At 34.1% G+C, this 17,267-nt stretch overlaps 1 protein-coding gene and 1 long non-coding RNA gene across 3 annotated transcripts; one reads left to right on the top strand and one right to left on the bottom strand.

Annotated features, from left to right (window-relative positions):
* Positions 1 to 1,974: 1,974 nt before the first annotated feature.
* LOC105114383 (uncharacterized) lies at positions 1,975 to 3,282 on the top strand. Its single transcript, XR_840121.1, has 2 exons — positions 1,975 to 2,045; positions 2,320 to 3,282. It is a non-coding gene; the product is annotated as an uncharacterized LOC105114383 (long non-coding RNA).
* A 2,884-nt stretch (positions 3,283 to 6,166) lies between these two features.
* LOC105114384 (2-oxoglutarate (2OG) and Fe(II)-dependent oxygenase superfamily protein) lies at positions 6,167 to 16,019 on the bottom strand. Of its 2 annotated transcripts, none has more exons than XM_011010913.1 (15): positions 15,618 to 16,019; positions 15,458 to 15,532; positions 15,165 to 15,214; positions 14,986 to 15,039; positions 14,554 to 14,606; positions 14,313 to 14,385; positions 13,957 to 14,018; positions 12,401 to 12,469; positions 11,671 to 11,776; positions 10,801 to 10,871; positions 10,415 to 10,515; positions 9,562 to 9,657; positions 8,417 to 8,484; positions 7,975 to 8,020; positions 6,167 to 6,379 (listed from the first exon to the last, which is right to left on the bottom strand). In XM_011010913.1, the coding sequence occupies exons 1-15, from the start codon at positions 15,840 to 15,842 to the stop codon at positions 6,299 to 6,301; spliced, it is 1,230 nt and encodes a 409-aa protein (XP_011009215.1). In that variant the 5' UTR covers positions 15,843 to 16,019; the 3' UTR covers positions 6,167 to 6,298. The 2 variants fall into 2 exon arrangements, with proteins under 2 accessions (XP_011009215.1, XP_011009214.1); XM_011010912.1 differs by having other exon boundaries at positions 15,458 to 15,535; positions 15,618 to 16,018.
* Positions 16,020 to 17,267: the final 1,248 nt, after the last annotated feature.

A 17,267-nucleotide genomic window follows, 5' to 3' on the forward strand; every position in this document is an offset into this window, starting at 1 on the left:
TAATAAAAAAAACACTTTAATCCACCACCATTACCAAAATTCTAATCATATTCTAGTAAGCAATCAAATTTAAAAGTAAGATAGCTTGACCAAATAAATGTAATCCTTTTCCAATCTAACCCTTTTTTCTGCCTCCATCTATTTATATTTGGTGTTAAATAAAACCAATGCATGGAAAACTTAACACACTAAAAGGAGGACTCTTAAGTTAATATTTTTCAGATAGCATCACAGTCCACATTAGGAAACGAACGTCAAGGCCCAGAGAAGCCTCTATTTTTTTTAGATTTAGGTACGTATTTGAATTAACTTGAATATATCTTAACTAATTTAATAAATTTTAAAATTAATAATTATATAAATTTTTAATAATTTTAAAATTTATAAAATTTAAATTAATAATGTTTTATAAACTGATCAGTTAAGTTATATTTTTTAAGATTGAGAAACTTTTAAGAAAGACTCTGTTGGTGCCCCTGGAAATGGAACTCAACTTTAGCGTCATCAATAACAAGGGCAAACGATTCCAGTCCACAAGAGAGCTTTATGTATTCTATGTATACCTTCTCACAAGGCAATTTGATTCTATAATATATCTCGCTAATTAAAATCTAAAAAACGCTCATTAGGTGCTGAATCTAATGAATCTAAAAAACTAACAAGGGCAAACGATTCCATAACAATGAGGTGCTCATTGGGTGCTGAATCTAAAAAACTAATATATCTCACTAATTAAAATCTAAAAGAAATTAACAGCGCGAGCTAGAAAATAAAGATTGCAGTTTCTTAGCCATCGTCATCAAGTTTTGTCTAAATGTTTAGGGCACAACAACTATTGGTTCTGAATCAAACCAGAAACTAAAAAATGTTGGACACCTGCGCACTCATTAGGTGCAAACCTCTCTATAATGAAAAGAAGGCGGAACTGCGCACGTAGTTGCAACACCATGAGAAAGTTGAATCAGTTCCACTACAATGACGCAATGAACAATGGAAGAGCAAAAATATCTAATGATAAACAAAATATTGAAACATACACAAGCACAACCAGAAAAGAAAACCACACAAACATTTGAAGTCACAACAATCGGAACAATAAAGCACATATGAACACGACAAATAGAAGGTGAAAAAGGTTTGAAAGTCGGGGCAGAGAAAAAAAGAGGGTCACTATAGACAGGCTTCATTGAAGAAACAATGATCGACAAAAAAAGACAGGATTGCAATCCATAATTTCTTAACAAAACATTCTCCAATCACACTTCCAATATGGACTGCATAATGTACGCATTAGAATGGGTAGAAGAAAATAACATGTAAGACAAAAGAAAGTGTAGTAGCCTCAACTGACCACAAAAAAAAAGAAGCAAGAACCCTGATAAAAGAAAAACCTACCGACAACAACACAAAAGACAGTAGACTCCCCTAACAAGAGCAAGAGCAATATCTATGAACAAACTAAAGAAAAAAACTGTCAGAAAATCTCTGTAGACCAACAGCCACGACAATAGAACCAAGCCAAAGGGAAAAGGAAAACACAGTATTTTTTAAAGAATCATCAAAATCAAAGAATGAGGCACAGAGCCAATTAAAAGAACACCATCTCATTCTAAAAAGCGTAGTCTAAATCCCAAATAAACAACAAAGAAAAGAAAAGATTTCATGCCAACAATGGTAGCAAGAAAAAGAACTAAAAAAGTGAAAAACATGTAAGCATCTTAGAGCCTTTATGGAGACAGGATGAATCAAGGTCAGAAAAAAGGGGACGAATGCAGCGCACAAACCCAAAAATATGGAAGGGGAACATGATCTTCAAGGAGAGAGTTGACCTGCAAGAACGACTACAGAAGATAATTTAATGAAAATGATTTTGAGTTACAAAACTGGTTTCAATCCAACATAAACTGTATAATACGCAACCACAGAATCCCTTGTACACAACAAATTCCTGCTCTAATCAGACTAGCAATCAGGTTCCAGCAGAAAGATGACCCTTCCAAAACAGAAGAAAACGGGTGGAGACCTCAGGATGAGAAACGCATTAAATGTTGATGTCTAATTGGCGCTCCCATTTGGCATGAAAATGAAACTGAGTAGGCTAAAAAATGCACAGAACAGGTCGTATAAAATCCTCAGCACGCGGACCTTGACTGACAGGACTCAAAGCAGATCATCCCCGCTCAACCTAAATCATGGGCAATTCCATTGGACCAACATTGCAGAGCCAACCCAGGATGACGAAGGGGCAGCTTCAGCGCCAACACTGTAGAGCCAAGCAAGAGTCAGAATCAAACCATAAAAAAGCATGAATCAAAGTACATGACGCGAGATAAACAATTACCAGTTAAACACGCAGGATGTCACTGGAAAAAGCATAGGCTCAACAATCAAACATGATCACGACCATCAACATCCCCAAGGTATATAAAGTTAGGATCGCAGAGCTCACAATTTGCAGTGCCAAACTAAAGCCAGAACCAATGGTCAGAGCAGCAATCTCTTTCCCAAAGCCAGCATAAAGCAGCTCACCAGAAATTCCAAAGAAATTGAAAAAATGGGCATAAACCAAAATCGAAATACCAAACATAAATTTTGTTCAGAATCGGTAATGCTTTTTAGTGGGTTCGGTTGAACAAGATTTAACCTATAATGTTGGAAACTAAAAAAAACCCGAATACCTACCCCCACAAATCAAGATGATCCGAGTAAGATAAAGAAAAAGTCATTAAACTACCCCCCGTCACCATTTTCACCATCAATATCACAACTTTTTCTACATGTTACCATCATTCAAAACCATCAGCAAAAATTAATTTATTTTAGTATATCTAATTAATAGAAATAACACATATTTCATATAATTGTTCTCGACAGAGAAATCTCAAAACAAACAGGCTGAGAATTGTAATTTTTTTTTTTTTTTGGGTTTTAATGATATTTAGACGTTCAAATCAAGTTCCCGAAAATGGCATTTGCATTTAAGAATAACCAATGACTCTTCCGGTGAGGGAAAGTTGTAAACAGCTTCGAATTCCACGTTGAACTGTGGTAAAAGAATGCCACAGTATTTTATTACAATATCTATTGTAATTTCTATGTACAGGGAGTTTAGAAAGAGTATTCGACATTAATACCTCACTCGATGCTGCGATAGCAATCACGATGCACTAACTATACATACGTGTGCGTGTGTGTAAAGAAAAGCAAGAAGAGGGTTGCTGTGCACTAGAAATTTAATCAAAGAAAGAGAAAATTGATTCTTCCTATCCTTTCAAGCACTGACGAACAAAAAGACCACCGGAGGAAACAATTTCAGAGAGTGAGAGACGTCTCCTCGTGGCCCGGCCCAGTTGACATTAATTAATCCCTTCAGAACTGTTGCGTTGATTTTTCTGAGGCATCATCCATCTTAAGGAGATTGATAATCAAGCCGCTTGAATAAGAGATCCAGGGCTGGCTGGGCCTTCAGTTTGTTTCACCCAAGTGCTGTGTTTCTGTCGTCTTTGAGCTGAAAGTCCCAAAAGCGATCGACTTGCTGCTGCTTTGCTTTGTGGCGGCCATGCCTCCGTATTCATCCTGCTTTGACAGCGAGCCAAGCATATAATGACTTCGATTGTTGGGTAGCATAAGAGGAATCAATCACGTATAGCATGGTCATGCCAGCACAGAAGCATGGAGATGCAACGTCCAAGGATGTAAAAACGGGTCTTTTGCTGCTTTGCCATGGACAAGCACCTCCTTCGAAAACCATTCTTTCCGTGACCTTTTCTTCTGTTGGAACGGGATGGTAGGGGAAGGTAGTTAGAGAAGGACATGGTCTCAGTGATTGAAGGAAAACCGAGAAACTGTTGTTATGGAGATAGCTTAGCTATGTGTATTTGGAGAAGACAATGAATTGGGAAAAAAGGAACGCTATGGTTGGTGGTTATATAGAAGAAGAGAGACACGGACACCACTGTGGTGGATTGGACGCTGCCCCACCCTGTTCTTTCATTGAAGGAAAGCGCCGGTATCCCTCTCTTAAATTGACACTACTACCCCTGTAAGAATCCTGGTCTTTTTATTTTTTTCATTATTATAAAATGTTTTACTGAAGTTATATTTGGGCTAAAAGTTGCAAATGAGCGAAGCGAATGACCAAAATTGCAGTAAAGAAAGGGGAAGAAGAAGAGACAGCACACAAATCATGAACTTGTATTTTCAACACAATTACTTATCCTAGCAGGGGTTTTCTGGTCATTACAGAAAGAAATTCACACGCTGGTCAAATGAGAGTGGATGCTAATTCAGACACTGAAAAGGACCTGAGCTCAGAGAAGCCGTGTAAGGGGCTGTGTACAGCCCCCACCGCGGCTTTTTTGTCCTTTTTTGGCCCACGTTTTCCTTTTAAAATCCAGACTTCCTGCTATAATAAATGTTTCAAGGCAAACTTGTAACCATTTTATATAATGATGTTTTATAAAATATTTTTTTTTATTTTTTTAAAATTTACTTTTAATATCTAAAAACGTCAAAATAATTTAAATTAAAAAATTCAAATTTTTTCAAAAACAATTCATTGAAAGGTGGATATAAAACGCACTTAGTGTTAATTTAATACTTAAATTATTAGAATTCTACTTTGATTTTATAAAACTAATTTAATAATAATATATCCCTAAATGAATTATTAGTTTGGTCTAAAGAGCATTTGCACTTGTCATTGCCTTACCTAATTCTTAAATTATAGCATTATAATATATAAAACTAATTTTGATAACTCAGTTTTTCATTTTGAAGAGTGTTGAGAACGTGTCAGTTTTATTTTGTCGAAAACGACGACGGAAACAAACAAGTTTTCGTGTATTTATATCTATTTTTTAGATCAAAGATTTTTTTTTTAAAAAAAAAAACACTTAAAAACAGCTACAGCGGCCACAGAGGCGAAAACACGAGCAATTTCAAATGCCAAGATTGACCTTTGATACCGAGAGAGAGCACCAAGCGGCAGGCCGGCGAGCATGACATCATAGCATCGATACCTCGAATCGTGACAGATTGGGACTTATCGGCCGACCTGTGCCTTATTGTTGCCAAATAAAACATACCTCCGTTTAGAATAAATTATCATCTTCTTCCTCTTGTTCTTATCCCTCAACGATAAATAAAACCATTTTCACACGCTTACACCACAGCAGAAGTATATCAACTCGGGACCCACCTTATCCTGAATGGCTTTGACAATTCCCACAGCTAGAGCTTGCTCGCTTGAAAAGGTCTATATATATATATATTTCAATGATGATAAAGGAGGGAAGAAAAACAAAAAAGGAAAAAACCTTTTTAGGCACACTGATTACAATACAGTGGCAGAAAATATCAATCAAATAAATCTGATCACATTAAGAAACGTGATCGCTAGCAATCTATTTTTATCACTCACTATATTTAAAAAAAAAACCAAAATCTTAATTTTTTTATTATATTTTCGGAAAAATATCAATAAAATAAATTTAATAACATTGAAAAAAAAATACCAGTAATAATCAAAGTGAATTAGATGCATTGTTCACAGACTTGTAATCTTTCAAGAGCACTAATAACCTCTTTTAATTATTATTAATAATTTTTTTATATCATTAAATTTATCTTATCAGAAAACAATTTTAAATATACCTTCAAGAATTCTTTTAATTATTAATAATAATCAATAACTTACCCGTCATCTTTCAAGAGCACTAATAACCTATTTTAATTATTATTAATAATTTATTTTTAATATCATTAAATTCATCTTATCAAAATCTTCAATTTGAATATACCTTCAAGAGCTCCTTTTTTTTTATTATTCTCTCCCCATTCTACTTGTTATTTGAGACGATCCACTTAACAATTTTATACCATTGATTTCATCAACACAGTTATTTTGTAAAAACTTTTTGAAACTGTTATTTTTTTAATCAGTGATAATTTAAAAAGAAAAACCAAGTGGGGGCTAGGGGGAATGGGATTCGGAGGGTATGAACGCCTACCATGCTTTTCTTCATCTTTATCAGAGCCCATAGCAAGAAGAGATTCATCACTGTGGCAATAGAAAACGAATAAATCCGTTGATGCTGACGACATCAGCAAGAATCCCTTTTCTTTCCTCTATCTTCTATCAATAACATGCGACTATGAATAAGACAATGGGAAGGCAGGAGTTCATATCAAAATTGTCTTTGGGTCTTCCAAGCAGACAGAGGAATTTATTATACGATCATGACGTGATACAGAACTGTTGATATAGAAAGCGGGGGAGAAGGAACATTACGGCCCTTTACGCTTTCAAGTGGTAATACTTGTCCAGCAGCATCTCAGAATATTCTCCAAACGTGAGACAGCTATTGGCTAGCACCAGCTGAAAACAACACAGGAAACGGGAGATCAAAAGTCTAGTTAATATCTGCTAAACAGTCAGGCAAGAAGCACTTCCTTGCTGCAGTTTTTGGCCTTCTAATTTCGATAAATGCAGGCACGAGACTCTGCCGGCACAAGCCAGAGTTCAGTGTAGCCGGTAAAACTTTTCATGCTCTTTGCTGGCTGTTTTATAAAATGCCCCAGCCGAACATGAAACCATTTGCTACACAGGATTCACCATTTTTTAGCCATGAATCACACCAGTGAAGGAAGAATGCTCAAACTAGAAGAGCCATGTGATAGGAGCTCCTATTTTCTTAAGAGCTATAGGCATCGACATCTTTGGCTGTTGCTAGCAGCACTGGTATTTTTTATTTTTTTTTCAACATACATACGCCAAAGTGTTACAAAAAGTAGCAGGCGATCACCTTTGACTAGGATAATGATGGCTGGAGGTAGAGGAAACTTCCTCCTGCCCATGTGTCATGGTATCACGTTGCCAAATATTTGCAATGTAATCATGTTTTTGAGTGAAAATGTGCTTCTACCTTTTTTTCATTCTATTTTCAGTAAGTTTCTCTCTTAAAGACAAGTTCCTCTCTTAATCTATAGACACCAAGTGAGCTCTATCTCCTCAAATTTTTCGGACTATTTTTTCTCTCCTCTCTCCAGACTCAAGGTCTATAATGCAAAACAAATGAAATTTGGGACCTAAATGAAAAATCCAAAATCCTAGGAGACTAAGGTAAAATAGAAGGATCAAAGCTTAGATTTACATGCATTTTTTAACAGAAAGAACGAAAACGGCTTTCAACTTTTTCCAATGTCGATTTTGATCCCTATTCTTTGAATTTTTTTATTTTTTTAACAATAATTTCAAAACTTCCCATGTAAAATCGACATGGCATGCAATGCCAAAATAATCTACAATACCCAGGGAAAGAGATTACATGAAATTCAAAGAGAATGAAAAAAATCCAGAGCAACCAAGAAGGAACTCTTGAGGACCTAATTGAAAGAAAATAAAGTCTTTGAACCACAATAGAGCAAGAGAAAAGCTTGAGGACCTGTGATGAAATTTTGCAAAGTGAAGATCGTTATGAATAGTGATTTGTGTGAGGATGATTATTAACAGCATTACAGTGAAAGACTGGCCTATTTAGGTTTGTTTTTTTGTTAATGTTAATAATATGCACCAACATATGGTGGGAATTTCTTTACCGCGCGCGAGTTACTAGCAATTCATTTTTTTGAAGAGTGAGCAGTAAACAGTAATTTTTGCTGGCGTTTGCCCATTTTTCATGAAATGGTTAGTTTTCCTTAACTATAGCTCTTTAATTTCTTTTTCTAATGATTCCTTAACAGTAATATAGTTTGCTGCCAAAAGCCCAGAACACTTGTGTTCACCATGGTGGTGTTTTCTTGATCCTGGTTCATGTGTTCTTATCATTTTCTTCCTACGTCCACTTGTGCCCTAAGTAACTCAAAATGAAATTTATCATGATGAAGCCAATAACTTTCTAATTCTACCAGATTTTCAATTAAAGTATGCAGCGTGCTTTGTAAGTTACAGAATTTAAAGCATGGACTACTTACATCTTTGTGAATATGCATCTCCTTGGGAAAGTTAAGTCTCTCATCCCTACAAGATAAGAAACACGTCAAAATATCATAATATGTTTAAAAGTTACAAGTTTCTCCGATAAAAAAAGTACTGGCTAACGATGCTTGATGCCATCATAGCACAACGGTAAAGACATCATAAAATGCAAGGATCTTTAGTCCATACGTGGAGCTGATTAAAAAGAATAAAATAAAATTAATAACTAATTCATCCAAGTGTGTGTGTTATGGAAGAAAATGGATGTATCAATTGCATGACTGCCGCCAACATTTTTATCTGTAGATCCATATGCGGTCTCAAGATTACATTGAAACTACCAGTGTTCAGAATAGTTCATTCACATAGCTATAAGGAAACGTGACAGGACAAGTCATGTTAATAGATTCTATAATTCATCTTTGTTAAATAGCATACCAATCGGGTTGCATGAATAATGCAAACGTTGATCTGTCAACACCAGAAGCCTCCTCCCCTTTGGGTGCCTGCAAAAAACACATTAAACCAGGACAGGTTATTACTTCATTATATTCCAAAGAGATAGTACAGGAAGGAAAAACCACCCAAGTTACTTATTTTTCATTGTTCACAGCTTAGATATAATGCATTATAATCTTAATGATAGGTGTCACATGTAAGTTAGATGCTCCAACTTCAAGCACCAAATTTCAGCTCTACTTCAGATTGCTCATCATCAATCGCAATATGCTAGATCAGTGTTACATAATGGTATGACAAGCAGTTTGTCATGAAAAAAAGTATGGCTGGAATTTTAAGTAACACCTTCTGAAAAAAAGTATGGCTGCCACTTGTGTGCGGGACTGCTGCAAACGGTCCCTAGACAATGAAAGAGGGCAGCCCGCTCCATACAAGTATCACATATATCAGAAATGAATGTTTTATGGAACAAATGAAAGCATTTTTCTTACAAGAAAGTAAAGCCCGTAGTAAGTAAATAAGTAGGAAAATAAAATGGGCATCGTATCTTTCATGCTCACTCAGCTTACTGTCACTCTGCATATAGAAATAACTGACTGTTTATCTTAGACAAGCCCCCCCGTGGCACTTGAAGAAAAGTTTCAAATTTATAAAACAAAGGAACATGCATGAACTGTCATGCATCAATTGTTTAGGCATTTAAAAATCAAGAGATGTCAAGGGAGACAAAACACAGATGTTTAAGGAAAAGAATATCTGTAAATGAAATCATTTCCAACTTCAAATGTACAGAAATAAAAGTTCAAACTGAGCTTAAACCTTTCTTACACAATCATATAGAAAAATCACAACAGCCCTTCGGAACAGGAAAAACAATCACTTGAAAGCATGTCACCTCACGTTTTTGCTTTGATAAATTTTAACATAGCTAAGTCCCTTTCACCTAGAATTTTTGTTTCATACAATGACACTGCTATTTTTCACCTTGAAGGATCACCAAACCATGCAGCCAACAACAAATACTAATTGTTGGTTCAATATAAGAACTAGTGCAATACACAACATGCAATCCTAAGTGTTAGTCCCAAATTATTTCCATTATAAAGATCAAATATGGAAAGTACCTGAACAGAGTGCGGTGTTGCACAAAGATAACCTCTTGACAGTATTTCAGCTGTTTCACCAATTTGGTACGCTACCTCACCTTCTCCAAACACAACCTAAAACATAAGAAACATGAAAGTCAATGACAAACTTAGTATCATTCAGAATGTACTTAAAAATGTCATAACGAACCACATATGCTAAAAAGGTTTAGTATGAAGCAAGCACTTCCACTTATATAAAGCACTCGGTCTCGTTTCTTTTTTGAAGTCTTCCCTGGATTCATTCTTTTTATTAGGGGTGAGGCTACTAGAAGGGAACACGGTTGGTGTTGTACTAAATTCAAGTTGAAAAAGAAAAATAAATGGATGCTTTCTCAGAGTATCTGATCACCATTTCTCTCCATGATTACAACCATGTGGGAACACATCAAACATAAAACCTGTCCCTGTTCTTATCATTCATAACTTTCAAGGTTTAAGATTTTGCTGTTCTATTAATTCGCAGCTTTCAAGGTTGAAACAAAATCGACTTGATTTTAAATTTGCTTCTATGGTCTGTAATGAGGAATTTTCTTGGTTTCTTATGTTACAATCATCTGACATCTGCTCTATCTCTGGTTTATTTCGTGAGAGGCAAATAAGTGAAGTTATGAATCAGACTTCTAATGTTAATCTGCTTGATTTCAAGCCAGAAGATTGGAAACAAGATTGGAGTAAGTGATCCTACATTTCTAACAGTTAATATGGAGTCTAAAACAAAGGCTTGTGCTTCCAAAAGAATGAAGAATATGTTAAAGTGAACAATTAAATGAAGCTCATTATTATAGATAGCATTTTGCATAAGTAAAATGTCAAAGACAAGAAAGTTTACTTTAGCAATTTGATCAGTTCGTGTTTTAATATAAAGGCCGGCAATGCTATCAGGGCAAGGTATTTCTACACCATCTCTCTTAAACATGGCACAAGTCAAACCTACATATCAAATTGAAACAAAAATCAGACACAAAGTCAACCCCAATTTAGAAATTCCTAGAAAAAGAAATATTCTGATCTCTCTACAAACTTATCCTGTCAATAACAAGTGGCAGGAAAAAAATTTGTAAATCCTAGGATAAATTTTATCTGGAATTTAAATACAAAATCAGAGAAAGGAATGTATGTTGCTGAGAAAAATGCTTAAGCATGCACATCATCAACAAGCCTATATGCCCCAGAGAGAGAAAAAAATAGTATCTCATGAATTAAAAAGTTGATCACCTGTCAGTAAGCCATGATCTGTATGCCACCCACACCAAGATGATGTTGAGTCACCATCTGGGACACAATCACTGCATGTGATTCTACTTGTAAGTATTCCCTCCAGAAGCCACTTATTATATCATTGGAAGCACATTATTTTGACAGACTCCACCATTTCATGCAATTCATCATGAGATATAAACAACAAATATGAAGAGCTACCATCTGGAATACAGATTAGTTTTCCAGAAAGGTGTCAAGGACCCAAAAGACAGAACACTAAATTCAGTCTTCACATGATATCTCTGCTTTCAAGTAGACATTAACTGTAAACCACCATTAGTATTTCAAAAAATCATCTGAAAAGCCCTAACAACTTAAAGCAGCTCATATAATAAAGAAATAAAAAGTAATTACTACGAGGAAAATTTGGTAATGATATGCCCTAATTGGTGATCGTGATATGCCCTAATTGCACACATTTAATATTCTTTGCAGCCTCTGGAAAACTTTTTCTATCAAGAAGCCGCATTCAGTCTCATTCTTATGAATATGTGCATATAATTATCTTGTATGGTGGTAAGATTTTCTATTTCATAGTCATTTTGTATCTCGACTACGCTTTCTTCCACAGATTTTACTCTCAACTTTTCTGAAATTTAGGGCCATGCTGACATGAATCAGGGCATCAAGGGTGAGGAGACCAGCTTAATCAAGTCAGTCATGTAAATCGCAAAGTTTTATATTTCAATACAGCTACACAAAAGATGGAATTATCAACAAATCAGATCATGACGACTGAAAATAGAATTGGTTCTTTCACATGAAGATTCATCAGCTATACCAAAAACCTGTGACGAGTTAAGTGGGAGATAGGAAAAGCATTACCTCCTTAGTGCAGGAAAATAATAAAGCAACCGGCCTTTATGACACCGAGAACGAATAAGTATCTGTTTGAGGCTTTCATTTTGATCCACTTCCATTCCTTTGGATACTACACATGCTCATCAAAATTGAACAAATTACCAGGAGTAGTCAAAAGTGAAAAAATAAAAATAACAACAAATGGAGAAAGAAAGAAGGATAAAGCAGGCAATCCACTCAGCAAGTGCTCAATCCAGCACTACTCATACAAGGTGGTTTGTGACTCAGGTAAGAATGACCTCATTTCAAAATCATATACATGGCCAGGCTGGACTTTTTTAGCCGCAATTGCAGGTTGCAAACCATATGAAGATAATATCTATTCAAGTACAATTCAATGCTGATAAGTAAAAGCCTGGGAACTCTCATCTCAAATGGAAAACTATTAATCACAATTTTTGTTTCAAATCCTATGGGAATCCACAACCCTATATTTAAAGAAGTTGGCTCCACCAATAAGGACATTTAAGGTGACTCACAGACTCAAACTCCTATATTCAATACGTTCCCAATGTTATAGTTATCGCTAATTCAATTTCGTGGGCAACTAAATGATGGATTATATTCTTCAGAGCTAAGGAATGACCTAAATACTCAACAACATATGTGTACATGTAGAGGATTTGAATTCAGAGGAGTTCAATATCTTATTAGCTTAATTTAAATACCAACGTTGGGACACATAAAGTTTTACCATATTGATCACAGTGATGAGCTACCATCAATCCAACATCATGCATCAGCTTTCCAAGTGCTTTGAAAGCTGCACATTAACAGCTGATGTTCAGTAATTTCAAAATATAGGAAATGCGGGAAAAAACAGAAAAGAAAAGGACCCTGATATAATACAGGCATTTTATTATTATTATTTCTTTTTAGAAGAGGAGTATTTATGCTCTATAATTATTCTTATTTTCATTTAAGCCCTATTTTCTTTAAGTTTAATCATTTTCCCCCCACTTTTATGCCCTATTTTCTTTAAGTTTAATCATTTTTCCCCCACTTTTATTTAGTTTAGTTTATTTTCTTTAATTTAATCCAGCCTTGATTTTCATGGGATTTATAATTACTTCTAAGGTAAGTCCTAACTTAATGAATTCCAGTTTTAAGAACATTCCCCCCTTTCCAATTAGTTCTTCTAGGTTAAAGAAAAGGGACAAAGAAAAAGATGTTTTTGAGGTTTTCAAGAAAGTAGAACTCAACATTTCTTTGCTTGATGCTATCAAGCAAATTCTCAAATATGTCAAATTCTTGAAGGAGTTGTGTATTACTAAGAAAGCCTACAAGCTAAAAGGTCATGAAATGGTAAGTATGGGTGAAGTTATATCCACTGTTGTTCAAAAGAATATGCCTTTCAAGCAAAAAGACCCTAGTGCGTTTACTATCCCATGTATTATTGGTAATGCTAGTTCTAAAAGGACTTCATGCAATTTAGGTGCATCCATTAACATTATGCCTAAACATGTTTATGATTCTCTTAGTTTGAAGTCTTTGAATAAAACTAGTATTGTAATATAACTTGTGCATCGTGGTTTTGTTTATCCACTTGGTGTAATAAAAGATGTCCTAGTCAAGATTGATAACTTAGTTATTCCATGCAAATTTTATATTTCTCGTACAGGGAAAAAAGAAAAAAGATCAGCATGAATGTATACCAAAGTACTGGTATAAAGACTACCTTCTCTGTTGTGAAAAATAAGGTAGAGACATCCAATAAAAGCTGGAATCAATGGTAATTGGAAGCTAAAACTCAATTTACAAATAAGCAGTATAAAGTATATATGCTGCTGTAAATATATGTGTAGATCATAAACACAAATAAGTGCACCAGAAAGAAAAAAAGAAAAAGAAAAAGGGTTTGGCGACAGCTCCTTGAAAGATAAAGAACAGCAGAATTTAGGGGTGGTTGGCAACTGATTTTATAAATTACTTTGATCAGCAAGAGGATGCAAAGAAGAACGTGCTATAATTCTTGGATACACAGAGTGTAAAGCCAAGGTGATTCCAATGATTTTGGCATCATACCGGACAACAAGGTGAGAATTTTATATTTAAAAGGGTTTTATTGGATTGCAAATTGCAAATCAACAGCTTAAAAATTATTACATTGCAAAGACTTTGAGAGATATTTTGCAATATATTAATTCTTCAAGCCATAAAGAAAAATCTAAAAAGGCAAGCACTGTATTAAAAAATATTTGATTGATAGAATCTGCAGCATCAAAATCAAAGTGTTGATCTCGAACTTACCAGTTTCCAATTCTGGCAAAGCACTGCTAGGCCATATGTTTGAAGAACAATAAGATGGATACCTAAAAGACAGAGCGAGCATGGGTGACAAGCTATGCAGATGAGTAATGTAATGTCTTTAACTTTGTGTAAATAAATAGTCTTTTACAGCACAAGAGGAAAAAAATTCCTCAGCTAAGCAAATACAGTGACATGAAAAACAAACCATGTGAACCATAAACATCCCTATTTTTTTAATCTGCTTTGTCCAAAAATCAATGGTGTTAGGTCCAACCTTATAAATCTACAGCAAAGCTTTCATAAATAAATAAAAACAAGAAACATCTCAACATGAGTTTTATTTTCTAAGCTTTTACCGCTGTTTGAGACACATGTCAGTGGTAGGAACATCTAATATTGGATTTGCATAAAAAGAGCCTTTCAGTAGATCTGCACAGAAGATAGATACAGTAGGAAGAAAAAGGTAAGAGAAAAAAATATGATAGATATATAAAACACTAACTTCGATAAATGTGATTACGTAATTACAGTGTGATTATTGCAATTTATTGAACTGGATAGATTGATTGTTAAATTTTAATATAATAGAAAGTTTACCAGGCTTCCCAGATTCAAGCTTCTCCTTCCCATGACTCCATCCAAAGTTATACCTACATAGAGATGGTGGGTAAAACGAAGCAGGAAGTTAAAACACTACTGACTGAAGCCACCATAATGCCAACTACCATTGGGTTAAGAATAAAGGAATAGTATTCCAACTAAAAGGCAAGAGGAGTCCCTTGTTCCTGAGCTTTCAAAGTACATTCTACAGAAGAAAGAGAAAAAAAGAACAGCATACTGTATACACAGCTTTGTTTAACAAAAATTTTGCAATACAGTATGCCTCTGAGCACATACCATATTTAGCTATTATACACAGAATGTGGGTCAAGAACAGCACCTGACTCTTCATGTACATAAAATGGAGAGCGAAAGACAAATAGTGGTAACTGAGTTGAAGAAAAAACTAATGGCAGAATCATTACTTACCTACTGTGTGGATCTTCAAGCTCATCCTTTACCTTTTGAGGAAGGTTGGCCAATCTGATAAGATTGAAGGATATATGCATCATAAGCTAGTGCATAAAAATCCATTTGGTTCTGTTTCTGAATGTTTTATATCCAATGGCACTCCTAATGGGTATAGGAAATCATTTCTTAACTTATACCTGGGTGAAAGATGTAGAAGATTTTGACGCAACGAAGAAAATCCAGGGACCTGTAATGATAAAGGGTAAAAAACAGAATCAAACAACAAGTCAAGCATTTAATACTTGTCTTTAAAGGAATTAAAGATTTACCAAATAAGTAAAAACACACAACAACCAAACTAGTCGCTATAGGAATCCTTTTGCACCATTCCGCGCTATCATATACAAATAAATTCTAATTCCGAAACGCAAAGTGATTATAGTGAAAATAGAAAAAAGGGAAAATAAAGAAAGACTTTTCAGAATATTACATCAGAAATTGAAAGAATCCCAAGGCCGTTGGGTCCAAAACCTTCCTCTATCTTGGCCGACAAGTCTGCATCCTTGTTCTACCAACAATAATTCAAACATAAATATATGTAATTCCACCACATACATCAACTTTGATTAAAACAAAGACTGCTCACGCACCTTGAGGTCAGTATAGGGTATGGTGACACTTCTTAAAGTGGGGAAAGCGGTTCCAGTTGAGCTCGACATCGTTTGGCAGGTAACCCCGCCGGGAAGAGTCCGATTAGAGGGAGAAGCCGCGTGATGGCGAAATACTAATGGTTTATTTAATGCAGAGGAGAGGAGGGAACTTGAAAGCGTCGTTGTCAATGTCGAATGCCTTGGCAATGGTGTAAAATCAAGCATCAAAACGATAACAAAAACAGAAGGCAGGATCTTCCTGACTCTTACGCTACTTCGTCAAAAGAAAAATGCTCTCGTCTTTTCACTTGTTAAACTCGATCAGGCGCTCACCAGCCCGCCTTAACTCGCAAGCCCTTTTAGTTGCTTCACTTCGGAGTTTCAAACAAAATAAATACTCCTATAATCCTATTAGTAGTCGTATATTCAATATAGTAATTATTATATATCATGCATTATATTACCTAATATATAAAATTACCAAATCAAGAAGAGACAGAATCGTGTTCACATGAACAATATAATTTTTCGATCATCATTTTTTTTAATTTATAACAGTATTTTTTTAAATTATATCAACATGGTTTTATTTATTATTATTATCTTTCAAGTTATATTCTCTCATATTTATAAAATTTGAAGTGATATTTTAAATGTAGATTTATCTTTATCTTTATTTTTAATATTTTTTTATAAGTATACTTTTTTTTACAAAAAATATATTCTTGATGTAATTTAATCAATTTATAAATAATTTATAGTTTTTTACACTTTTATTTATTTTATATATTTTCATTCTTGATTATAAATAATTTTTAAAAGACTAGTAAAGTAAGTTAAGACTATAAAATGTGAAAGAAAAAGAATTATAGGCTTAGAAAATGTTTTAAGATTATTAGAAATCATTGTTACTTGTTTGACTTATTGTTTTTTTTAGTCTTGTTTTTTTCTTTGACTTGTTTTTTTTTATTGTTTCGATGGGAATTTTTTCTTTGATTTTGACTTGTCATTTTTATTTTTGATTCAAGTATGTCTTTAGCATTGAAGTTTCTTAACTCTTGTTTCTTTTTGGATTTCTAATGACTTTATCTCAACAATTAATCTTCCACTTATCTCTATTATGGGTTATAATTTCAATCAAGATTTTCATTAAGGAAGTTCTCATGTTAAAAGGGACTATAATGAATATATTTTTTATATATATAAAAGGGATAATAAAGATGATTTTTCTTTATTTCAAGCAAAAATAATTAAAACTAATAAATATGAACTTCTTCTAATGTGATAGTTTAGTCTTATAAAGAAATGTGCTTCACAAGCTATGATTATTGAATTCACCACGTACAATTATACATGCAATTGAAACATAACCCAAAAATATAATACGTGGGTGACAACAAGTTTTTTACAAGTCTTATATCTTTTCATTTTGGTTCATTAGTCATCTTAGAATAAGAATTACTTTATTAATTAATTTGTTTGCCATCTTATAAGCCATATGCTAAAATATTATTTTGAGCAAATATCTAATTATTTCCAAAATAAATAAAAAGCAAGTTTAACTTTTTGAAATTATTTTAGCAAATAATTTTCACAAAACCAATTTGATCATAATGTTTTCAATAGAGACATAAAATCATGCAAAGTTAT

Source organism: Populus euphratica, unplaced genomic scaffold (genome assembly GCF_000495115.2).
Source record: "Populus euphratica unplaced genomic scaffold, PopEup_1.0 scaffold520.1, whole genome shotgun sequence".
Taxonomy (NCBI): Eukaryota; Viridiplantae; Streptophyta; class Magnoliopsida; order Malpighiales; family Salicaceae; genus Populus; species Populus euphratica.

What these genes read in the sequence shown, in the direction of transcription:
- LOC105114384 (XM_011010912.1), bottom strand. Translation starts at nt 15,842, where the DNA reads ATGCTTGATTTTACACCATTGCCAAGGCATTCGACATTGACAACGACG. An exon ending in GGATTCTTTCAATTTCTGAT is followed by an intron (nt 15,215 to 15,457) that starts GTAATATTCTGA and finishes TTATCATTACAG; the next exon opens with GTCCCTGGATTTTCTTCGTT. An exon ending in TTTGCCAGAATTGGAAACTG is followed by an intron (nt 12,470 to 13,956) that starts GTAAGTTCGAGA and finishes GTTAATGTGCAG; the next exon opens with CTTTCAAAGCACTTGGAAAG.